This window comes from Musa acuminata, chromosome BXJ3-5 (genome assembly GCF_036884655.1).
Source record: "Musa acuminata AAA Group cultivar baxijiao chromosome BXJ3-5, Cavendish_Baxijiao_AAA, whole genome shotgun sequence".
In the NCBI taxonomy this organism is placed as follows: Eukaryota; Viridiplantae; Streptophyta; class Magnoliopsida; order Zingiberales; family Musaceae; genus Musa; species Musa acuminata.
This window is the reverse complement of record NC_088353.1, coordinates 5,629,661-5,654,979: the sequence shown is the minus strand read 5'-3', so window position 1 is coordinate 5,654,979 and position 25,319 is coordinate 5,629,661. Positions and strand designations below refer to the sequence as shown.

The 25,319-nt window shown below is 40.3% G+C and overlaps 3 protein-coding genes and 1 long non-coding RNA gene across 4 annotated transcripts; 3 read left to right on the top strand and 1 right to left on the bottom strand.

Annotated features, from left to right (window-relative positions):
* On the top strand, positions 1–4,807 carry LOC103984836 (ubiquitin-conjugating enzyme E2 4). Its single transcript, XM_009402395.3, has 6 exons — positions 1–244; positions 354–433; positions 1,046–1,160; positions 1,319–1,371; positions 1,498–1,626; positions 4,507–4,807. Exons 1-6 carry the CDS (start codon positions 201–203, stop codon positions 4,635–4,637), a joined length of 552 nt encoding a protein of 183 aa, XP_009400670.2. The 5' UTR covers positions 1–200; the 3' UTR covers positions 4,638–4,807.
* A 1,134-nt stretch (positions 4,808–5,941) lies between these two features.
* On the top strand, positions 5,942–8,485 carry LOC135638667 (uncharacterized). Its single transcript, XM_065151920.1, has 2 exons — positions 5,942–6,083; positions 6,374–8,485. Exon 2 carries the CDS (start codon positions 6,549–6,551, stop codon positions 8,277–8,279), a length of 1,731 nt encoding a protein of 576 aa, XP_065007992.1. The 5' UTR covers positions 5,942–6,083; positions 6,374–6,548; the 3' UTR covers positions 8,280–8,485.
* Positions 8,486–8,859: 374 nt separating this feature from the next.
* LOC135638668 (uncharacterized) lies at positions 8,860–12,772 on the top strand. Its single transcript, XR_010496693.1, has 4 exons — positions 8,860–8,873; positions 9,037–10,588; positions 11,661–11,840; positions 12,039–12,772. It is a non-coding gene; the product is annotated as an uncharacterized LOC135638668 (long non-coding RNA).
* Positions 12,773–22,931: 10,159 nt separating this feature from the next.
* Positions 22,932–24,058, bottom strand: LOC135586252 (uncharacterized). The gene is made up of 2 exons (XM_065152126.1): positions 23,750–24,058; positions 22,932–23,668 (listed from the first exon to the last, which is right to left on the bottom strand). The coding sequence occupies exons 1-2, from the start codon at positions 23,960–23,962 to the stop codon at positions 23,177–23,179; spliced, it is 705 nt and encodes a 234-aa protein (XP_065008198.1). The 5' UTR covers positions 23,963–24,058; the 3' UTR covers positions 22,932–23,176.
* Between the last annotated feature and the right edge of the window lie 1,261 nt (positions 24,059–25,319).

The window sequence follows — 25,319 nt, the reverse complement described above, 5'->3', positions numbered from 1 at the left end:
ACACTTCCTTGCCGTCTCGTTTCCTTTGTCCTTTTCCAATCCTTTCTCCATCCCGTCTCCCCCCGCCCCCCTCTCTCTCTCTCTCTCTCTCTTCAAAGGCCGAGAAAGCAGAGAAAGGAAGAATCTTTAGGCCTCCAGCCCCAACATCATCGGCGTTCGTCCTCGATACCTCCGGAGCCGGTCAAGGAAGCAGGGGCGGGATGTCGTCTCCGAGCAAGCGCCGCGAGATGGACCTCATGAAACTGTAGATCTCTGGAGAAAACTCCGACTTTGATCCGGTGTTCTTGTTTCTCTCTTTTTTGCTTTTTTTCTTTTCGTTGATTCGTGCCTTCGTTTCTTGTTGTGGCGCGCAGGATGATGAGTGACTATAAGGTGGAAATGATGAACGACGGGATGCAAGAATTCTTTGTGGATTTCCACGGCCCCAACGAGAGTACATCATTTACTACTCATGAATCATTAATGCTTGTTTCATTTCGTCCAAGATCCGGGGTTTCTTGGATTTCGTTTCCCGCTTCGGGTATTCTTGCTAATCTGATTTGACGGGAAAAGGTGGTGGTTGGTGTAAAAGAGGGACTTCAATCTATCGGCACTCGTGTTTCCGTTTCTTCTTTAATCTTTTTTCTATCTTTTTAACCCAAAGATTCGTGTATTCGAGGTGTCGGAATAAAGAAATAGTTAATGCGAAAGAGGAACTTAAAGCTATTTACTTTTGTTTTCTTTAATATAAAGTTAAGAAAGTTAGATTTGAGATGTTGGAAATATTGATTTAGTTGTTTCAACTCAGCTACACGGTCAAAATAACTTCTTTGTGACTATTCGGATAGGTTTTGTGAAGTTATAGCACTGAGGTGCATGCTTCGTGATTATTGGACTATCTATTGAAATTGATTAGTTTGGCTATTCATCCTTTTATCCTACTGCTAATGGTTTGCTTGTCTTGATTTATTATGAAAATCTTTGATCAGTCAGTATCTGATCGTGACGTTAGCTTTTGATGGACTCCCTGGTGATAAGTTCAAAGCTTACTTGTTGATCATGGCAGGCCTCTATCAAGGAGGAGTGTGGAGAGTAAGGGTTGAACTACCAGATGCTTATCCTTACAAATCTCCTTCAATTGGATTTGTTAATAAGATGTATCATCCTAATGTAGATGAAATGTGAGTCTCTGGGTGCCTTCCTTCTGTTAGTTCATTATTTTGGGACAATACTTTTCCTCCTCCTGTAGCCTTTTTTCAATAATCCACAATGATATAAACAAATTCCGAAGATTAGAATTTCTGCATTTTGCTCATTGTTTGGCATTCCAACATTTCAGGTCTGGTTCAGTTTGTTTGGATGTTATCAACCAAACTTGGAGTCCTATGTTTGGTAATAGAAACTGCCCTTATCATTGTCCTCAGTAATTCCTTGATTGGCATATAAAGTGATGTGCTACACCTAATAATTTGATGATTTAATTAATTGGAAGTTAATTTTGTGCAAATTTCCTGTCAGATCTTGTCAATGTATTTGAAGTTTTCCTCCCGCAACTTCTTCTGTACCCAAACCCTTCAGATCCATTGAATGGGGAAGCTGCAGCATTGATGATGCGCGATCGGCCTGCTTATGAAGAAAAGGTTAAAGGTAATGCGTTTTTTTAGATTTAAGACATCCCATGCTTGGTCTATCCGACATTTATGCAGTTTCTTGGATTAACCAAATTACTGGTACAATGATATTGGTCTGTATTGGCTTACTACCAAAGTCCTGTTTAATCGATATCTGCAAATGAATTAGGGACTTAAATGCTGATATGGAGATAAATCCTCTAGCATGAGTTTCAAATAGGTGTGTTTTTAATGGAGTATATTTGTCATATAAGCTAAGTTTACATTTGTGCTTACAATGAACAAGTTGTAATGTCCAAAAAAATCAGGTGGCGCATGCGGTTAAAAGGATAAATGAAGAGAAAGGGTCAAGATCCACAAGAACTAGTTATATTAGCATATTATACTTCTCCTTTGTATGTGCATTCTCATTTGAGATCCTTGCATCAAGTATTTGTTTCTTGTGCTGAGCTTCTATCTTGGCTAAAACCTGATTATGATGATGGTACACCTGAAACTTGCATGGAATAGTGGGAAGCCAAGTGACACAGAGATTTTCAGTTTAAGCTCATTTTGTTGGATGTTAAGATAGGGCAAGATACAGCTAAAAAGGGTCATTGGTTGTTGCTTTTTCTTTGACAATTGGAAAAGATAGTGCAGGGCAATTGAGGATTTAATTTTCTCTGGCAGACATACTTTAAGGACTTCTAGTTTATGTAGTGACTGTGGATGAAGCTTCTGGGTTAATGGATCAAATCTTTGAAGAAGGTTCATTTTCTAGTCATATTGCTATATTTTGTACTTTTGATAGTACTTGAATCTTTTCTTGAACAACTTCTACCAGGTTGTTCTCTTGTTGTCTTTTGCTTTTGTATCAGTTGGAGGGCTTGGGCACTCTGTGGAACACATTCTCAAAAGAAGTTACTTAGATTGGAAATATGAGAGGGAAATATATTAAGTTTTGACATCAATCAAAATTAAGTGATCATCATATGGTTGTAATTCCTGAAATTTTTTGCTTATGTGTTCTCTTTTGGTATTATAAATACTGAATAGTCTGGTTCTAAATTTAACCTTGGTTAGCTTATTACTTGGACTGCCTAAAGTTGATTGAGTACAATTTGTTATCACCAATAAAGAAATCAGAGCAAGTTTCACTTGTTTTTCAACCTGTTAAAATCAAAATTGGAGTGGACTATTATCTTTCAGTTGCATATTTTTGGAAAATCCTTTTAAGGAGTGTATGTCACTGATTCACTAACAAATCAAAAGGTCTTGCCTTTGCAAGGTGATTGTTTTAGTTGTATGCTACAAAAGATTTTATTGATCTGACATGTCAATAAGTTTGTTTAATATTTCTTGCATCCTGCGATATATATATATATATATATATATATATATATATATATATATAGAGTGCCATTTTGTTTTCCCCACGAAGCTACTCAGTAAATCAACAGATCATCTTAAGCGAGATTAAGTTTGCACTTCCTCTAGTTGCAAATTGTGTTTGCCTATTCTTGCTATCTCTATTCATCCCATGGTAATTACTAAAGAAGATCAAGATTGACATCTGACATCTAAATTTTTTGTCATTTGGCATTGTTTGTGAATGCTGTTTTATTCCTTAATCATTGCTGTTCAGATGTTAATCTCATTCTTAATCAATTCTGATATGATATGCTCAATCCATATTAATTTTAAAGTTAGACATTTGTCAGAATTGGTTAGCTTTGATTTCTTTAGTTTTTGTCTCCTGTAATCTTTGGTATGAATTAGCTCCTCTCTGATATTTTCTAGAAAAAAAATATGGTTTTACACATTTATATTTTAACTTTTTGGGGTTGGCTTCATGGTTTATTTTAAGGCTACACAACATGGTTAGCTAATGTCCTATCCTAATCTAACTATCCAAGATCAATCTTATATTATTCCATAAATTTTGAGCAAGTTTCCTTGATGCATTTTATCACCTTCAGTAGTCCATCTAAAAATCATCAGGTTATTACATCCTAACATTTGGACACACAAAGAATGATTGGGTGTGCCTATATCATTCGTGTCCATATTCTTCATGAAGTTTGTTCAGATTCTTACTGAAAACAGATTTGAGTAATTTACCATGCCAATGACTCAAAGAATTATGAGTTTCTATGGCATATTTATCTATTGATCTTCTAATAAACATAAACATTGTTGAATAACCTACTCTGTCCGTCTTATTTGGAGAAATGTGAAACATTAGCAAATTTGTGGCAAACGATTCTGGTTTGATTGAAATATAACAGTTATACATATAACTTCTATAACAGTTATTTGCAATAAAACTGGACCAATCACATGAAATCATCCATATAGTTCTCTGTTTCCTACTCGAGAGCCTTGTTAAGAAGTGACAAATTTTGAGCTATTATGTTAGACTCTTTGGTTGTTTGATAATGCAGAGTCCCTGATTGGCACTGCTTGTGAGATACCTTAGTTTGAAGCTCTTAAAATTTGCATCATATAAAATTACAAGTGAAGTTCTTACCAGAATTGGCATACCATTACAGCTGTTTGTGCTTGTTCAACTAATTTAGTTCTTGTCATGAATAATTCTGTGCTTATAGCACAGTTGACATGAAATTTTCTGACAAAGTGTATTGACTAAATGTTGCACCCAAGCATTTGGGGATTTTAGAGGTTAGTGAAATTAAAACAATAATCTTGTTGGTTTGTGTTGACAAGAGGATGCCATTTCCCTACTGCTAACTTCTGAAGGATGATAAGAGGCTTTTTCTGTTGTGTGAATCTTGTGTTGGACCCATTTTGTCTTTCTACGTAAACTAATTTATTTTGTTGATTTGACATTTATTTTTAAATTTTCTATATTTTTTGTATTTAATTTCTTACTGCTCCGTTTACCCTCATTATCCAGAATACTGTCAGAAATATGCAAAGCCTGAAGATATTGGCGCTTCTCCAGAAGACAAGTTGAGTGACGAAGAGCTGAGTGAAGATGAATATGATTCCAGCGATGAACAAGTGGTGGGAAAACCTGATCCTTAATGGGGTTTCTCTGTTTCCTGTACATCTTTGTTTCAGCTACTAGAAAGAAGATTAAATTCTTTGTTTTATGTGCCACTGTAAATAAGCATACCAAATCATCAAGTTATCTATGGCTATTGGACTTTGTTTAACCAGATTATTCCGAGATCTAAAGGACTTGGAATTGCATACCTGCCACCGTTGTATGTCATGCCATATGCAATTGTTTTCCTAGTGGTGTTTTATTCGTATATTTTCTTGAGCTGCTGTTGATTTGTTTTAGTCTCTAATCGGTATTTGAATGTTAGGTAGATACACCCTGTCTCTTTTGAGGTATCAACTTTGGATGTATCATCATCGTTTTTGGGCAGCTTTTTTGGTGTCTCTTCTCTTTGAATGCTTCACAAAGTATGAACATTTGTGTAGATGTTACTTGTACTTTGTAGCAATTAATAGCTGGGATGATACGTTTATAGAGTTTTTCAGTGTAAGTGGTTCTGAAATCAAGAACTTGAACTTTGGCAAGTTTTTGTTCTCTACACCCGCATATGCCCTGTTTCTGTTGCTCTCTGGTTTTAGTGGTGTTTGGACTGTCATATATATGTTGCAGATTTCTACCATGGATGTGTTGCCTGATAGATTCATATTTCAAGGAATGTGACATAAAACTGTGCATCATTAATGTAGATGAAATGATTGAAACCAAGGTTTGAAATTTGTTCATCGGCATTGTGCCGATCGGGGTTTGGATTCGGATTATATTGAGTTTCGAAAAAAAAAATAGAATAAAATATAAATAATAAAAAGGTTACTCGCTATGAGATCGAGATCGGTATGGCATATGACTTCAGTATGCGCGTACCATCCGGTTTAACCTAGTAAATATTATTTGTGTTGAATATGGAATGGTATTTATTATGACATAGTATTTGAGCAATTTTGGAATGGTGGTATTGCTCTACTCTGCATATCAAACTCCATCGCCACCCTCGATCGTTACTTTCTCCGTTGCCGGCCCCGATCGCCGTTGTCTCCACTTTTGTAGCCCCTAATCGCCATTGCCTCTGCTACCCCCTTCTCTCACCACAAGTGGTGTCACCCTCTCCTCCTTTCCCCTTCCTCCCCCGTTAACTATTGGTGCCCTCATTTCCTGGCTTTGACGGTCATCGCCCACCTCCCTCGATAAGACTATAGCTACTACGGTTGCAACTCTCCCTTCCTCACGATTAAAGATGGGGAGTTCGCTACCCACGTTGCCCTCTGTCACTCCCCCTGCATCACAATCAAAGACAAGAGCCCTTTGGGAGGCAAGTGGCGAGGGGCGCTAGTAACGAAGGTGACGAGGGAGGAGGGGGCCAGGATGAGGAGAAGAAAAAGATGGAAAGAGAGAGAGGAGAGGGAGGCACCATTAGTAGTGGGACGGTCGATGGTGATGGCAACGACGATGATTGAGGGTTGCTGACGGAGGTAAGGAGCATTTTCATTAAATCGATGAAAGAAGGGCTCCCATAGAATAGAAGTGTAATACTGAAATATTTTAAAGATAAAATATTTATAAAAAACAAGAGAAAGGCATAAACAATGGGAGAAGGTTGCAAGGTATAATAAGTCAATGCCATGATCGTGATGAATCCATCCATTTCATATTATGTTCTTCGACTGATACGGACAAGCATGCAATTTCTTCCTTTCTGCTGCTGCTTCTCTTTTGGTTTCTAATCGAACTTTAATCTTCCACTGTCGGTCGTTTTCTTTAGACAAAACCAAGCGAGATCTCAGCGTCAAGTGCAGCTCCAGAACCTTCTTCTTCTTCTTCTTCTTTCGACTCGCCGGTCCAGATCCAACACTCCGACTTCTCTCTCTCTCTCTCTCTCTCTCTCTCTCTCTCTTAGATCAAGCAAGCCGTAGCGAAGGAAGGGATCCAAGAAAGAAATGGCAGGAGGGCGGACACTGAGCCACCTGAGCTCGGGCGCACTCCGCGTCGGGGGAGTTGGCAGCGGCGGTGGCAACCTCTGCTTCGCTCTCTTCGTCGTCGCCGTCCTCGTCTTTACTATCATCGCCGCTACCTACCAGCCCGATGACCCCCTCCTCCGGTCCCCTGCCGCCGCCTCCAGGCTTGCCTCCTTCCTCACCTCCACCTCGAACGCTACCTTTCTTTCCGATCCCTCCGTCCTTCGCACTGGCGAGGACTTTCTCAACTCCTCCTCCAATTCTACCTCCGCCGCCGCGGGAACTGAGGCCGCCCCCTTCATCGAGCTCTCCGACATCAACTCCACCGCGGCCTCTGCCGCCGTCGTCCCTGTGTGCGACCCCGCCGCGCCCGTGGACTGCGCCGATCCGGAACTCTTCCACCTGCTGATGCGCGCTGCCATCGAGGCCTTACCGGACATCCACTTCTACCGCTTCGGCAAGCCAGTCGCCGTCCCCGGTGGGCCGGGTTCCTGCGATATGGCCTGGCGTTTCCGCCCCAAGGACGCCACTCGGCCCATGTTTTACAGAGACTACCGCCGGTTCCACCTGACGCAGTCCGCCAATTGCGTCCTCTCTGTCTCCAAGGTCGATGACTTCCACTCCGGTGTCAACGCACGCAAGCGCCGCGGCTCCAAGCCCGATCATGCCGGCGAAGACTCCGCTTTCGGGGCCAAGAAGGCCGATGAGACGACAGCGGCGGTGCCGGTCGTTGGCGAGCCGGTCAACGACACCCTCCCAGTGATCGATTCAGAATCCGCGTTCGCCTCCGGACGTTATCTCATCTACATGGGCGGCGGTGACCGCTGCAAGAGCATGAATCACTACTTGTGGAGCTTTCTTTGCGCGCTAGGCGAAGCTCAGTACTTGAACCGGACGCTCGTCATGGATATGAAGATTTGCCTGTCCTCGATGTACACGCTGACGGGCCAGAACGAGGAGGACAAGGACTTCAGGTTATACTTCGATTTCGAGCATTTGAAGCACTCTGCTCCGGTGATCGACCAAGGCCAGTTCTGGACCGACTGGGGGAAATGGAACGAGAAGGACGGACTGAGCCTCTTCTATGTTGATGACTTCAAGGTCACCCCCATGAAGCTCGCCGATGTCAAGGACGCATTAATCATGAGGAAGTTTGACGACGTCAAGCCGGATAATCACTGGTACAGGGTCTGCGAGGGTGAAACCGAGTCTGTGATCCAGCGGCCATGGCAACTCTTATGGAAGTCACGACGGTTGATGGAGATTGTCTCTGCGATAGCCTCCAGGATGAATTGGGACTTCGACTCGGTTCACATTGTGAGAGGTGAGAAGGCGAAGAATGCTGAGCTCTGGCCACACCTTGCTGTCGATACTTCGCCAGAGTCACTTCTCGTGACTCTCAAAGATAAGATCGAGGAGGGGAGGCACCTATATATTGCAACTAACGAGCCTGATACTTCGTTCTTTGAACCTTTGAAAGAAGCATACACTACATATTTCCTTGACGATTTTAAGGATCTATGGGGTGAGAACAGTGAATGGTACTTGGAGACTAAGGAGCTTAACAACGGGGTACCAGTGGAATTTGATGGGTATATGAGGGTTGAGGTGGACACAGAAGTGTTCTTGAGGGGTAAGAAACAACTCGAGACCTTCAACGATCTCACCAATGATTGCAAGGATGGTGTTCATACATGTCCTACCTCTTCTTGATCCTACAATAGAGATACTTGGTATGCCAGCATTTTGAGGAGTTTATGCAATGCTTGCTTTGACATCAGGCAGTATACTAAGCCTTTTTTTCCTTTATGTCCTTAAGAACTTGTTCTTCCTCCATGTCCACAGAACTGTTGTGTTGTACTAGATTTCTACTCAATTCTACTGTGTTGTTCAGAATAGAAGCAATTTTTTGTGATTCAGATAGGATTGTCTCTATAGATCCTGCTTATTGCTGTAATCTCCTACCTGATTGTGAGTGGATCATTGATTTAGTGGTGATGTTATCTTCATCTTAATTGTCCTCATGGAGAGCAAACAAATAATCCAAGGTGATGATTTTGTGGTTATCCTTTTGTGTGTTCATTTATGGTTAACCTCAATATTCTTATCTATTTTGGTGATTCAGATATGATGAGGAAAATAAAGTTGCATGAACTTTCAGCTTTGTATGCTAGATAGGTTATAATGATAAATTATTTGTTTTCATTCTTGTGCTACTTAATGCTCCTATTGATGGATCTTCCTGTACTGGTGCAAATTCAGCATTCATGCTTGATAAGTGATATTGCTTTAGCTTTGGGCTATATGGTAAGAATTGCATTAAGCAAGCATTTGATTAAAGTTAATATGACTTACGAAGCAGAAATTATGTCTGTCCTATTCTTTGTCGTTTTTCATTGGACCTCCTCTTGTTAGCTGCTAAAGAACTTGCTCCCAATTTCTCTGATTAGTATCTCACTTTACTGAGTAGAAACACTTATGGTGATTGGAAGTCCATAGTCAAGACTGCAGGAAAGATTTAGTATTGTTGCACCTGTGGAACCAATCTGTAAGATCTTTGCTTTTATGTTGCTTACATCTATCTATTCATATTTGAGCCATACTTCTGTTATGTTGCTATAACTTGGAGTCTATTTTTTTGTAGAGTGCATGAAATGGAGATGATGTCAGTGGGTCTTTCATGGTATATAAGCAATTAGGCCATACAAAAGCATCATTAACAAGTACAGAGGGTTATAATCCCAACTATTTGGGGTGAGCTACATGAATGAATCCTTTTCATTTATTTCTAATAACAGTGATATCCTAGTGCATGTTCTAATTTGTATTGCGTGAAAATCCATCTTCTAAATTATGGCAATGTATTTAATGGCTACTAGATGACAAACACGCTATTCCTTCTTCTCCTTGATTGATATTCATGCTCGGGAGAATAGAATGTGACATGCACTGGTGGTGTTGTTATGTACATGGAACTTTAAGAAGAACCTTTTTCCCCATTTTCTTGGTATTTCCAATATTGATTTAACATAGTCACGATGTTTACGTTACGATGGAATGTTATCAAGCAATTAGGCAAGCTTGATTCTCTTAGCCTATTTCTGTGAATTTTGGCATTTTGTACTGTTTAGGTCCTGATACATGTTATAAAATTCTCCTTCTGTTTCGTTTCATATCTGTTTCTTGTACTGTTTAAGTCCTGATACATTTTGTACTATTTCTAGGTATTTCCAATATCTGTTTGTTCGTATCAGACTCGTAGTTTGTGACTTCGATAAGTTCTATTTTCTCGTAGCTTGTTCTTGTTAAAGACCCAAACTGTTTGTGGAAAATTAGACTGCCAAAAGTCGTAGATCATGTCTATGATCTTCCTTTTGTTCCATTACTTTTTCTTCTGATTGAGCAAACTTTTACTCCATAGACTATGAACGTCCTGAAAGCCACATGCCATTGTGCAGTTGCACAAACATTTCACAAGATTAGTGGGAAATAGTATCATAGCTTACTCTCTCTTATTTCAATAGCTGACTTGAATCTACAGCCACATGGGATTTACTTAAAATTGTCTTCAGTGAAATACCTTAAGAGATTAAGGTGACTTTCCAGGATACCCTGCATGTTTTATCAAATATAATATGAATTTATAAGTAGCAAAAGGATGATTCTTCATTTCCTTGAAATGCAATGGTCTATTCTTGGAATTAACAGTGAAGAGTGGGTTTTCCCTTCGTATCTGTCCATTCGAAGGGGCAAGACACTCTGTTTCTTCTGTTCTCTCACATCAGGTAACCATGCTAAACCACTATGAAACAACTTGTCCCAGTAAATTCCTATACTGTATAAAATAGGCTAAACCTCCAAGAGGACTTGTTTGTTTCTTGGTGCAGATCATGAAGTCACTACGAACCAGATCATGTCTTTATGAGTAGTCCTTGATTTGCTTAGTGCAGTTTGAGACTTCGCCCCCAGTTCAAGGTGCTCAGTTGATGGTGAACGCTTGGAACAGGTGTCCTGATTTTTTGGTAAGGTTTTCTTTAATCCAACTCTTGTTTTGCAATTCATTCACATTGCATTGTTACAGTTCGTCCATTTTGCATGTGTATGTGTGCATATATATAGCGGTGGTGAAGTGGTGAAGGCAGGAATCTATTTTTACGGCATCTTGCAACCATCTTGTAGTTATTGGTTTGTCTTTTTCTTTTTGTCGATCATAAAATTGGGATTATGGTGGACCTTAAACGGGCCATATATTTGAATAGGTCAAATCCGTTGAGATCCGAGAAGGTCCAAACAGGCCGAGGGATCAGTCCATGATCATATACTTATGCATTTACCACATATTATTTGTTTTCTTTCTTTATTGTTTTTGGCCTACTGAGTGTACTCATTAGTTTTCAGTGTCAACTGGAGCAACTAATGTTCTATGGAAATCCAGGTCAAACTCTGTGGTATCAGTCCAAAAAGACACATTCGGAAGTCAAGATCTATTAAAGAACACACAATAAAAGGAAAAAAGGAGTGATCTATTGAAAAAAAAAAAAAATCTTTTTTTAGTGTTTCTCTTGCCATTAAAGAAGACAATGATCTATTTTTCACAGTGACTTAAAATACCCAAAGATATATGACAAGGTAATTTAATTAAACGGATTCACATGCACTGTTACTGTTCTTGTCCCCATGAACTCATGGTTTGCAAAGGAGTTATGGCCACTCTGCATATATAAGAGACAAGAGGAGAAAGCAATATGAGGTACACCAAATATAAATTAATGGTTTGCTGTACAAAGTTAAGTATCAGGGTGTTAATTGTTGACCAAGATAGTCATGTAAACAAATAAATGCAATATCATCTAAAAATTTATCTATCTATACAAATCTTTGCATGAAACATTACTCTGTGTCCATATAATTTGCACTTCAGGTTCACATGGTTCTATTAGTTTTTTCTCCAGCATTTGTACATCAGTTCAGATTTGATAATCTAAAATGCAGTGAGAAATATGCTCATCATCATCAACATCATCATCAGACGACCTATCCATTCTATTCTATTATTGGCTGTCTCCTTCAACTTTTGTTCATCATCATGTGCAGGTTGAATAGACATCACCTTTTGTAGTTTGGCATCAACATGATAGCCAATTCCCACACAGGTGTCTTTCATGCTCAAAGTACCTGACAACTGTTTGACAAATGTTGTGGATCTTCCCTGGGAACAATCCCGTCGACAAATATCCACATTGGCAAGAATCTGCATGAGCCACTTGGAGATCTGTATGTATTCTTCTCTTTTTTATGGATGTTGCATGATTCTGCTGAGAACGATAAAGTCACCAAGATGAGTTGTAGCATCATTTAGAGCATGTCAATACATTTTGGCATCATTTTGTTTCATCTTGAGAAGGTTTTTCAGAGCAATCCAAAGGCTGTTCCCTTTACTTTTCTCTTACGTCATGTTTGTTCTGATGACAGGTAGATGTAGATGGAGGACATGTAGGTTAGCTTTCTGTCATCAGCCTCCAGAAGAGTGGAGGATGAGACTTGTTCCAAATGGTTCAAGGTCCGCAAGGAGGTCAAGCCCAATGGCTGTAGGAAGATGTAGGGCTGGGTCATGTTCAGACTTGAAGCAAGAAAGAAGGAGCTCAGAGCTCCCTTCTCTGCAGGATGAAGATGTAAATGCTGGATCCTACTGATTCATATCCAAGTCAATTATGGCCAACAAGTCTTGGATTCTTGTGAAAATTCTTGTGTCAGAAACCTCATGGTGTTCCCCCACGTAACATTTTTTTTGTTGTTTTTCTATACTCGACATGTGCATTATCTTCTTCGACATTCAAAGATCAGATCCTGAGAGTACAAAACTTTTCAGTATTATCTTCTTCATGCACAGAGAGAAAAGAAGGGAACTAATAGAACCTAGCAGAATGATTGCAGCTGTGTGCCACCAACCAGCATATTGGCTTTCTTTGTAATGTTGGAAGATTGATGAAAAGATTAGGGTTAGCTTTGATAACATAGAGATTTTCTATGATAAAAGAGAGATATCCTCAACTGCATAGCAGATGAGATTTCCTCAACTGCATGAGGAAATCTCTCTGCTCAGTTAAAGAAATATCCTCTTTCACTATGTATAAATAGACTTCACATTATACTACTTGATGTGTGCCTTTTGCTTTATCCTTATAATTTCATTCTTCATTATCTCATTCTATCATGGTATCAGAGCTCAAAGGTTCAGAAGGTGTCTTGATCAAACCTTTGTTGACAATCTTGTTATACGAATTGCCCCTCCTTTTTTGAGTGACTTGAGCTGTGATGGATGGTCCTGGCGGTTTGTCCTCGCGCTTGAGATATATCTCAAAGTCAATCAGCTTGTCGTAAAGTTCTTCGAATATGATTGGTGAATCACGCGCCCGTATTGCTGCTGCCAATTCCTTGTACTCGTCTCCGAGGCCATTGAGGATATGAACAGTAACTTCTTCATTGCTGAGGGAATGACCTACCAAGGCCAAGTTATCGATGATAACCTTTATGTTATGTAGATAATCAGCAATATTACTTCCCTCTTGTTTTATCTTCATGAGGCTGGATAGGAGACTAAGCATGCGAGTGCGAGAACGATTGGCCAAGGTGGTTTGCAACTTGCACCAAGCTTCGGCAGCAGTGTCACATGAAGAAATGAGTGGGGCAAGAGATCCAGCGACCGAGGCTTGAATTGCTTGAAGGATGAGGCGATCCTGGCGTAACCATAGTTTGTGATCCGGATTTGGTACTGGATCGGATGCGCCTGGGATGTTGAGCATCGCCGGTGGACAACGATGAGAACCATCGACATAGCCTAAAAGATCATAGCCAAATAATATATTAGAGAATTGAGCACGCCATGATGCGTAGTTACCACCGTTGGATAATTTGAAGGGGATGAGGGTTGCTGCATTTATGGAGATAAGGCTTGTATGTAGGAAGGTACTATGGTTCCCTGTGGGAACAGTAATGGGTGCATCAGAGGTAGATGATGATGACATATGGAAGTTATGAGCAGGGAGAAAGAAGTGTTGGTATAGATCAATGTCACCTGAGGTGGTGGCAAATAAGATCTGTGTTGAAAGAATAAGGTCTTCGTTGAAGGAAAAGACCTAAGCAAGATGGTGTAAAGCTGTAGATTTCTATGCAGCAGCAGTTCTATAGGAAGGACTCTGGGCAGTGATGCAGCTAGTGGCGTGATCAGCTTTGTGCAAGACAGCTGCAGATCTGTGTGCAATAGATCAGCAGTGAGGAATCTTGGCAACGAGGCAGCAACGTGGAAAGTTACCGAAGGCTGCTTGTCTCTGCGAAGGCAGAGCAGGATGCTGGCTGCTGGGAGGCCTACACCCAGAAGGTCCTCTCGGAAGCAGTGAGGATAATGTTGCCGGAGTCGAGGACAGCGGTGGCAGAGGCGTTGGAGGAAGAAGGCCAGGAGCTGGTCGATGGACCAGCGCGCGGAAGCAGAGCAGATCTGGAGTAGAGGGTTAGTGACGGGGTGCTGGCGGCGATGAAAGGTGGGAAGTGAGAGGTGGATGACTGCGGTGGTTTGATGATGATGCAGCAACAGCTTCCATGGCTTGCCGTGAAGCTGATGGGTAAGGTTGAAAGACTCAAGGAGGAGAACGCCGCTCTGATACCATGATATAGAGGAAACACTGAAAGGAAGTCTATGACTTTTATTATGAAGACAAGCATCACAATAAGTAACAACCCGATTATTTGTAAGAGTAGGAAGAGAATAACGAGAAAGTAATTTATTTTGGATAGGGAGAGAGGGATGACCGAGACGCCGATGCCACACATCGATTGAAGCTGCAACGGAGGAGTAAGCAGTGGGCTGTTGTATTTGTGGAAGTGACGGCCATTCATAAACATTGTCCTTACTCTGGCCTTGGACCAATGATGCCCCCGTGCTCAAATCCTTAACAAGAAAAGAGTTAGGAAAGAATTCAATGGAGGTATTATTTTGTTTGCAAAATTGAGAAACGGAAATGAGATTTCGTTTGATGTAAGGTGCACATAAAACATCATCGAGTGTAAAGGTTGTGGTAGGTGAATTAAGCAGTGTAGAACCCGTATGAGTAATAGGAATTCCTTTACCGTCACCGATGATGATGTCCTCAGTGCCACCATAGTTGTTGTGGATGGACAAGTTCTGGAGATCTGAAGTGATGTGGTGGGATGCGCCAGAGTCCACAATCCAATTATGATCACTAGTCGTTGGAGTAGTCGTGAGATTTGCTTGAGGCCAATGTGATTGAGCAGGAAGTCTGGGTCGAGATCGACAGACCTTTGCAGAGTGACCGACTTTATCACATAGTTGGCAAACAATTCTTTGTTGGTTTGAGTAGTGAGGGCGCCAGGACTGCGGTTGATTGAAGGAGCCACCTTGGTTGTTGTGATTGGAATGTTGATGTTTACGTTCAGCAGAGCCAACTAGTTGAGGAGTGTGTGGGGGTGACTTAAGGTGTTGGATGCCACAGGTTGAGAGGTAGGATGTGAGGGCTTGAAATTCAGGATGCGAAAGTAGTTGCTACTCCTCTCTCTACTGGTGAATCACTCAAATTATGTGATGGCAGCCCTACCACGGACTCAACTCAATACCGGCAAGTACTAGGCTCCTTACAATACTTGGCTCTCACCCGTCCAGATATCTCATTTGCAGTCAATAAATTGTCTCAATACATGCACCAACCTTCTGCTATACATTGGTCTGCGGTTAAACGAATTTTGCGATATCTTAAAGGGACCCTTAATCATGGTCTCTTTCTCCGCAAAACCACTCAACTTCATCTCCATGCCTTTGCTGATGCTGATTGGGCGGGAAACTTTGATGATAGAACCTCCACGTCAGGGTATGTCATCTTTCTTGGGTCTAATCCAATCAGCTGGAGTTCTAAGAAGCAAAAGACAGTAGCTCGGTCTACAACTGAAGCTGAATATCGTGCTATTGCTACCACTGCTGCTGAACTCAACTGGATCACAAATCTTCTCAAGGAACTCAAAGTTAGCTTTACTCATACTCCCACAATATATTGTGACAATGTTGGAGCTACCTACTTATGTGCCAATCCAGTGTTCCACTCGCGCATGAAACACATCGCCATCGACTTTCACTTCGTGCGAGATCAAGTTGTCAGACATCAACTTCGTGTCTCTCATGTCCATGCGGCTGATCAACTTGCAGACTCACTCACGAAGCCTCTAGCCCGCAAACTATTTTTGTTTCATCGATCCAAGATCGGTATCCTTGACAGGAGCTCGATCTTGCGGAGGCATGATAACATAGAGATTTTCTCTGATAAAAGAGAGATATCCTCAACTGCATAGCAGATGAGATTTCCTCAACTGCATGAGGAAATCTCTCTGCTCAGTTAAAGAAATATCCTCTTTCACTATGTATAAATAGACTTCACATTATACTACTTGATGTGTGCCTTTTGCTTTATCCTTATAATTTCATTCTTCATTATCTCATTCTATCAAGCTTGACAATTATGCATGGGTAGGTCAGCATGAGAGCTACGACTTCCGACTCCAAGACAAGATTGGAGAGACTATCCTCACTTGCCTCACAGTACTTACAAAGATCACAACTTCAGATCGTACTGCATTCTGGTCTGCATCCTATTCAGCATTCACATGAGACCAAATCTCTCCAGCAGTAGAACTCCGAGATCTCTAAGTTAATTGCTTTCTCCTGATATCACAATACCAAAAAAAGATTTTGCTCATTCTTAAAAGGTCAATCTTTTCAAAAAAAAATTATGATCCCTTAACAACTTACAAAAGATAAAATATTTTACTCGAAATTCACAAGATTCACAAGAATCATTTAAGAAAGCATAGTCAATATAAATTATAAATATAAACTTCGTAAACACTAGATGATTACATAACAAAAGGTCTAAAGTGATCTACCATCACAGAATAAACAAAATGAGGTTGTCAAACCAACGATCAACCCTCAAGTATTATATCAAATATCTCGGTTATAATTTTATCCATGACAGTATGATCATTCCTTACATTAGTTATAGTATAGCCATTCGTTTCATTGTTTCCCATTTCAAGACGAAGAAAAGCTAATGATTCCTGTGACACACTCTCTTCTTCTCCCTTTTGGTCACAGATTTAGTCATGCTCTAACCCAAGCTCATCATTGGATTCTGCCAACAAATTGACCCATGTCCATAATTAACGCTGGTAGGTTCAAAAGACAGATTTGGTAACTAACTGTTGGGCATAATCCAACATCAATCTCCTTAATCATATTTTTATTATTTGAAGATCATCGAATCTAATTAATCAATATTAACATATATCATGTCAGATATTAATTATATCCAAAATTTAATCCTGTCTTTAAATTTTTATTTAAAAGATCGTATTTTGTCCACATGAAATAACAATGAATTTGAGTCAAATTTGTCAGTAAGCTTATATTTGATTAGATTATATTCAATCTTAAACTATGAATCGAACTCAATATACATAATTCGATTCGTTCAATCGTTTGCCAGGATCAAATCTAATATATATAATATGATTCTTTCCATATGAAACCGTCTTCTAAGTTCATCTTTCTTTATATCATACACAAATATTTACAACTCTGACAACAGCTGTTAACCGGTGAGTTGGATTTATCTCGAGAACAATATATTTCGGCAAGTGCTACCGCTACAATAATATATCCTGGAAAGATATGTGTCCTGCAGAATCCTTGTTACGGTAGAATGTGCCCAGTTAATTGCTTTCATCACATTTGATCTGCAGGAAAACAAGAAACAAAAGGCGAAAAACATGAAACGAAAACAAAAGCACGAGGCAAACCAAAACTGCTGCATTGAGAATTGGGAGGATTCCTATTGTTTTTGTTTTATTTGTTCACAGAAAACAAACTTTGGCAGTGTTTTCTATGTCTCTTTTCCCATTTGCTACGTACATGCAGATTGGGAAAGAGAAGAACGTGACACTCACCTGGAGAGAGAGAGAGAGAGAGAGAGAGAGAGAGAGACGTCACATTTTTTCTAAGAGAACGTGACGTTTTGGACCTCCCCGCCGACACTACGGTGACCGCCACTTTATGGGGAAGAGGATGATGAGGAATTCCAAGAGGACGGCGACGGAGACCCGGCCCCGTCCTTCTCCCTCTTCGGTATCGAGTTCACTGATGGCCACAGGCGGGATCTCGGAGCTGCGCAGGCGGGTGGCGCCACTGCGGCAACGGCCCCGCCAACAGCTGTTGGGAAGAAACCAGAATATTCTTTTCCCTCTTTGTATATTAAAATGGGTTCCTCATCAAAATACTAACTTGGTATCCAAATAAAAATATTAACCAGCACAGCATAAATAACAAAGTAAAAATCAATCACATAGTGAGACAAAATCTTTTAACATGAAAAACTCAATGTGAGAAAAATCACGGGACCGTAATCCACCTCAAACTTCCACTATCAATAATACTGATAACAGGTTTACAGTAGGTCTTCTCTAGAATAACAAAAGGATCAGAATAACACCAAGAACATAGATCTTGGCTCAAGAATAACATATCTTCATCACATAGATGGATCTCCTCCAAAGAGAATTCTAGGTCTCACAAAATGGATATCGCAAGAAAGTACCTTAGAGAGGGTAAACTGTAGATCAACACCGTTAGGATTGTAGAGTTTGCTGTAAGGATTCTCCACATAAAATTTGGACCGAAACTGATAATGTTTGACCACCGATAGTCAGAAAACTCAAAAACCTTACTTTCTCTCTCTATTTCTCTCTCCTCTTTTCTCTGCACGCCGTCGCAAGCTGCACGCGCACTCTGATCTATTTTCCTCACCTTCTCTCTCCTCTTTTTAATTTTTTTTATTTGCTAATTTGGGCTCAATAGACCCAATTGTCCAAGCCCACATATGGACTGGATCCAACAATTCTCTCCCTCCAGCTCATATGGTGGGCTGTACCAAGCCCGCTCTTCGCCTACATGCTTCAAGCTTCTCCTTAGGCAAAGACTTTGTCATTGGTATGCACTTTTTTCCAATTGTAATTCTTTCATCTCAAGCACATCATGAATCCAGTGATATCTCACATCAATATGCTTGAATCTAGAATGGTACGTTGAATTCTTGGAGAGGTGAATGTCGCTCTGACTGTCACAGTAAACAGTATATCCTTCCTGTTTCAAACCCAATTCCTGTAGAAACTTTTTCATCCATAAAGTTTCCTTACAAGCTTCAGTAACTGCTATGTATTCTGCTTCTGTGGTTGATAGAGCAACACACTTCTGTAACTTAGACTGCCAAGAGACTGCTCCCCCTGCAAACGTCATCAAGAATCTCGAAGTGGACTTTCTGGAATCAGTATCACCTGCCATGTCTGCATCTGTATACCCTTCTAACACAGGTTCATCATTACCAAAATATAAACATAACCTGGAAGTACCTCTTAGATATCTTAATATCCATTTTACTGCTGCCCAATGTTCCTTTCCAGGATTAGAGAGAAATCGGCTGACAACTCCAACTGCATGAGCTATATCTGGCCTAGAACAAACCATAGCATACATCAAACTGCCTACTGCAAATGAGTAAGGCACTCTGGACATTTCTTCTTTTTCTTTCTCACTTGTAGGACATTGTTTCGAACTAAGCTTGAAATGACCTGCAAGTGGAGAACAAACTGCTTTGGCTTTACTCATGTTGAATCTTTCAAGAACCTTTTCAATGTAAGTCTCCTGAGATAGCCAAATCTTCCTTTTCTTCCTATCACGAAGAATCTTCATGCCAAGTATTTGTCTCACCGATCACAAGTCTTTCATGGCAAAAGACTTACTTAGCTCTCTTTTAAGCTTTTCAATTTTTCCAACATCATGGCCAACAAGCAACATATCATCAATATATAGTAGTAAAATAATAAAATCATCATTTGAAAATTTCTTCATAAACACACAATAATCAGATGTTGTTCTATCATACCCTTGGCTCATCATAAAGGAATCAAACTTCTTATACCACTGTCTAGGTGCCTGTTTGAGTCCATATAAGCTTTTCCTAAGCTTACATACCAGATTTTCTTTTCCATTGACTTTGAAACATTCTGGTTGCTCCATGTAAATTTCTTCTTCTAAGTCACCATGAAGAAATGATGTTTTTACATTAAGTTGCTCAACTTCTAAATTCAAGCGGGCAGTCAAACCAAGAACAACTCGGATAGAAGACATTTTTACAACCGGAGAAAATATTTCTTCAAAGTCAATACCTTTCTTCTGACTGAATCCTTTCACAACTAGTCGTGCCTTGTATCTCTGTTGTGAGCTATTGCTTTCGGTCTTCAATTTGTAAACCCACTTATTCTTGAGAGCTTTCTTCTCTTTAGGTAATCTTACCAAGTCATAAATATGGTTCTCAAGCAAGGATCTCATCTCTTCTTGCATGACTTTAACCCACTCACTCTTATTCTCATGTAGAATAGCTTCTTGGTAAGTTTCTGGCTCTCTCTCGTCAGTAAGCATAATATACTCATGTGGAGGATATCTGGTAGAGGGTTGTCGCTCTCTAGTGGATCTTCTCAATGGAATCTCAACTGGTGGTGGAGGTGCCTGTTCAGTTGGTTCAGCATCATCAACTGTAGGTGTATCATCACTAGTATTCTCACCACAATCTTCTTGTTCATCTCCCCCATGATCATCATGAACTACAAGTGAAGGAACTGGACCCAAACTCCAAGGAATATAAACGGATGTTTCTGGCTTCTCAACATTATCACCATCATCAAACAATTGGTCTTCAAGAAACACAACATCTCTGCTTCTAATAATCTTCTTGTTCACTGGATCCCATAATCTGTACCCAAACTCTTCATGACCATATCCCAAGAAGATACATGCTTTTGCTTTACTATCAAGCTTGGACCGCTCATCTTTGGGAATATGAACAAATGCTTTATACCCAAAGACTCTCAAATGATTTTAAGATATATATTTTCCTCTCCATACTCTCTCTGGAACATCACCTTGCAGAGGAACTGATGGAGAAAGATTTATCAAGTCAACTGTAGTTCTCAAAGCCTCCCCCCAAAATGACTTCGGTAACTTGGCGTGAGAAAGTATACACCTAATCCTTTCTTCAATGTTTCTGTTCATCCTTTCTGCCATACCGTTCTGCTGAGGAGTTTTAAGAACTGTTTTCTCAAGTCTGATACCATGAAACCTGCAATAATTCTCAAAAGGACCCCTGTACTCGCTACCATTATATGATCGAATACACTTTAGTTTTCTGCCAGTTTCTCTTTCAACACTGACATGAAACTCCTTGAAAGAATCGAGTACCTGGTCTTTAGATTTCAAAGTAAAAGCCCACACTTTTCTAGAATCGTCATCAATAAAAGTAACAAAATAAAGAGCACCTCTAAGAGTTCTAGTTTGCATAGTACAAACATCAGTATGAACTAAATCAATAACATCTGATCTTCTAGATGATGGATATGTTTGAAATGCAACTCTATGTGTTTTTCCAACTAAGCAATGATCACAAGATTTAAGAGATATACCTTGCAACTCTGGTAAGAACTGCTTTCTAGCAAGAGTTTGAAGTCCCTTCTCGCTGATATGTCCAAGTCTCTTATGCCAAAGATCTATACTTTCACCTTTTCGAATTGCATTAATCTCTCCTTTGTGTAGCTTAGCTTCCACGACATAAAAAGAGTTAATCTTCTTTCCTTTTGCCACAATCAGAGAACCTTTAGTAAGTTTCCATTTGCTTTCACCAAAATAGTATGCAAATCCCTCATCATCAAGTCTGTGTGTAGATATCAAGTTAAGACGAATATCTGGAACATGCCTTACATCTTTGAGTATTAATTTGCTCCCAATATTGGTCTCCAAGCAAATATCTCCAATACTCATAATCTTAGATGTACCATTGTTTCCCATTCTGACATTACCAAAATCACCAATAGTGTAAGATCTAAAGAAAGCAACATGAGAAGTGACATGAAATGAAGCACCAGAGTCAATTACCCAGCTACTGTCCTGAGCTACAAGGCTAACACAACCTTTATCACAAACAATAGTGATATTACCTTCAGCAGCAACTGTATTGGTCTCTTTCTCATTTTTCTTCATTTCATTCTGTTCTCGCTTCCAAAACCTACACTCTTTCTTCATGTGACCTGACCTGTTACAATGAAAACATTTGATATCTCTTCTAGACTTGGATCTTCCTCTATAACCATATGGATTTCTGCTATGACTTCTTCCACGTCTTTCTTGTTTTTCAGTAACAAATGCACCAGAAGAAGATTCACCTTGTTCTTTCCTTCTGACATCTTCATTTAGCAAACTGTCTTTAACCATATCTATGGTTAGAGTCCCCTCTGGCGTAGAGTTACAAATAGTCACCACATACGTTTCCCAACTTTCTGGTAAAGAGCTAAGAAATAATAATCCCTGCATCTCATCATCTATATTCATTTTCATAGCAATCAACTTGTTTGCAAGACTCTGAAATAGGCTTATGTGCTCAACAATGTTACTATCATCTTTATACTTCAAATTTACAAGCCTTCTGAGGAGAGAAATTCTATTTCCCATTGTCTTTTTCGCAAAGAGGTTTTCTAACCTTTGCTAAACAACATCAGCTCTGATTTCATCTGAAATATGCTCATGCAAGTTTATATCCATCCATCTTCTAATATAGGCAATAGCTTTTCTATGTTGAACTTCTCATTCTTCATCGTCCATAGTAGAAGGTTTTCTTTAACCTTGATAGACTTATATAAATCTTTGCAATAAAGCAAATCTTCCATCAGACGCCTCCAAGTGGAATAATTTGATGAGTTCAATTGAATCATACCATCTGACTATTCCATTTCAATCACACAAGAAAACTAGCACCAAACAACCTGACGCTCTAATACCACTTGTTGGGAAGAAACATGTTAAAGCGGAATATTCTTTTCCCTCTTTGTGTATCAAACTGGGTTCCTTATCAAAATACTAACTTGGTATCCAAATGAAAATATTAACCAGCACAACATAAATAGCAGAGCAAAAATCAATCACACAGTGAGACCAAATCTTTTAACGTAGAAAACCCAATGTGGGAAAAACCACGGGACCGTAGTCCACCTCAAACTTCCACTATCAATAATACTGATAACAGGTTTACAGTAGGTCTTCTATAGAATAACAAGAGGATCATAATAACATCAAGAACATAGATCTTGGCTCAAGAATAACATATCTTCATCGCATAGATGGATCTACTTTAAAAAGAATTCTAGGTCTCATAAAGTGGATATCGCAGGAAAGTACCTTAGAGAGGGTAAACTGTAGATCAACACCGTTAGGATTGTAGAGTTTGCTGCAAGGATTTTCCACATAAAATTTAGACCGAAACTGATAATATTTGGCTACTGATCGTCAAGTAAAAAACTCAGAAATTTTATTTTTTTCTCTTTATTTCTCTTTCCTCTTTTCTCTGCATGTCGCCGCACGCCGCACGCTGCACGGGCATTCTGATCTATTTTCCTCGTCTTCTCTTTTTTGTTTTTAATTTATTTCATTTGCTGATTTGGGCTCAATAGGCCTAATTATCCAAATTCATATATATATGGACTGGACCCAACAACAGCAGCGGCCCCGCACCCATCACCGCCTCCACCAGTCGCCCCTTTTCCGGCAGGCCCCTCCTCACTGCCGCCAACTCCACCTCCGCCACCGCCGAAGACGCCCGGTTGCTTCTCTCAACCACGTGCTCCGCGGCAGCAGTAGCAGCCGCCGCCGCCGCCGCCTCCGCGACGTCAGTCCCCTCGTCCAAAGCCAAGTTGGGGCCGAGGTTGGGCTTGGGTTCCTGGAGTGGTTGACCGCGGTCGGTGTGGTGAAGGAGGAGGAGGAGGAGGGCGTGGCGGGCCTCGTCGCGCTCTCGGGTGGCGGCCTCGAGCAGGCGGGAGAGGTGGAGGCCCCGGGACTCCATCCTCCGGAGCTCCTCCTTGGCCGTGGCGCGAGTGGACTCGAGCTCTAGGGTCGTCCGGAGGAGCGCTTGCTTCAGCTCCTCCGCCGTCGCGACTCCGTCCGCTTCCTGCCATGCATTCCAACCTATCATGGCTACAAGCTCTAGTTTCGAGAGGTCGGAGGAGGAGGAGAAGAAGAGGGAAGATACCTGAGGTTGCCAAGGCAAAGACCATGAGGCGGCGAAGCTGGCGAGAGGCGGAGGCAAGCGGTGGAGGTGGTCCATGTCGGTTGCCTGTAGGCGGCGACCCTCGTCCAAGCACAAGCCAATCCGATTCTTTCTTATATGAATGCGGCCGTCAGCGTAGTACATACGAGACACCTCATCCGGATTGACGCTACATAAAATGTCATTGATGCCCATTTCAACTTAGAAATATGACGACTTTAGATCTACACTTTTCCTAGTAAATTAAAATGCATTGGTTCTTCAAAGCATTTCACAGGAATTTCTTACGATAGGATTCAAAGACATAGCATACTTACGATAGGATTCAATAATACGTGCGATTTCTTGTCTGATCATCAAATTCGAAATCAAAATCAAAATCAAAATCGTCCACGTAAATTTGAAGTTTCAGCGTATACAGCTTCGAGATATGTGGCATTTTCTCTGAAACCATATCCATCAGTTTCATCAACCCGAGACATAAAATCCCCACGTATCATCCTTCCCTGCAAAGTTTATTATTAGAAATGTCGTGGACAAAAGGAATACATGCAGAAAGGGATCATCAAGTAGGATTACGATACCAACAAGCAAAGCCCAGACAAGCAATCGGCCCTATTGTTCTGATGGAGAGAAGAACCTTCAATTCATACAAATTTTATACCGTTTTCAGAAGAGATGATGAATCCAAAGCTATAATCATCTCTTGAGAATGATAAAGAAAAGGTCGTCTCATGGATCTTACCTCCTCGAAACCCGACCTCGAGTTGCTGACAATCTTTTATTGCGATGAGTTTGCTCGCCATCATCTTTATTTCAGTGCATATTTGCCAGTTTAGCATGGAAAATGGTTGCTGAAAATTCTCAATTTGATGTATGAGTTTGATAAATGGTATAATGGAGGTTGGCTTACTAGTAAATAGCGTTGGCAAAGTGATTGCCGAGGAGGTGACCTCTGGGCTTTTATAGTAGAGAGGAAGGCCATGTATTTTTCGTTTTAGGTGGCCAAGCGAAAAGCTCAATTCCCGGCTTAAGGTAGTTTACAGTTGGTTGACTTGACTGACTCGGACCTATTGCAACCACTTTATCAAGCACAAGGTAAGTAAGAAACATGCACCTAACCACAAACTCAAATCCAAGACAATAGGGTGGAACCTTTCAACCACCAACAATACCTTTTTTCCTTTGGTAGAATAAAGCCAAAATATCTTGGATTGAAAGAGGATATAGAAATACCAAATACTTTTACTGACTGATTAGGAATAGGAGATACAAAACTTTTATCCATTATATTATTGATACTGATCGTCAACAAGTCTCCAATCATAATGACATATCAACTTGTTTTGTCAAATAATACGATAATATTTAAAATCAAATCTGTATTTAGAACAATAATTGATCGGAATCAATGTCCCCAACCTAACCAAACGATGACTCCAAGGCTGATGTTCTTGTCAAATCATTTACTTATGATAAAATCTCACTTCCCTCTAACAAATGCGGAAAGGTAAAATTCCCGAATCGAATAGTTTTAATAATATTATTATTT

Excerpts from the sequence above, each read along its gene's own strand:
- LOC103984836 (XM_009402395.3), top strand. The coding sequence starts at position 201 with ATGTCGTCTCCGAGCAAGCGCCGCGAGATGGACCTCATGAAACT. Across the intron at positions 245-353 it reads GAGATGGACCTCATGAAACT|GATGATGAGTGACTATAAGG; the intron begins GTAGATCTCTGG and ends TGTGGCGCGCAG. Across the intron at positions 1,161-1,318 it reads CATCCTAATGTAGATGAAAT|GTCTGGTTCAGTTTGTTTGG; the intron begins GTGAGTCTCTGG and ends CCAACATTTCAG.
- LOC135638667 (XM_065151920.1), top strand. The coding sequence starts at position 6,549 with ATGGCAGGAGGGCGGACACTGAGCCACCTGAGCTCGGGCGCACTCCGC.
- LOC135586252 (XM_065152126.1), bottom strand. The coding sequence starts at position 23,962 with ATGGGCATCAATGACATTTTATGTAGCGTCAATCCGGATGAGGTGTCT. Across the intron at positions 23,669-23,749 it reads CTTTGCCTTGGCAACCTCAG|GAAGCGGACGGAGTCGCGAC; the intron begins GTATCTTCCCTC and ends AATGCATGGCAG.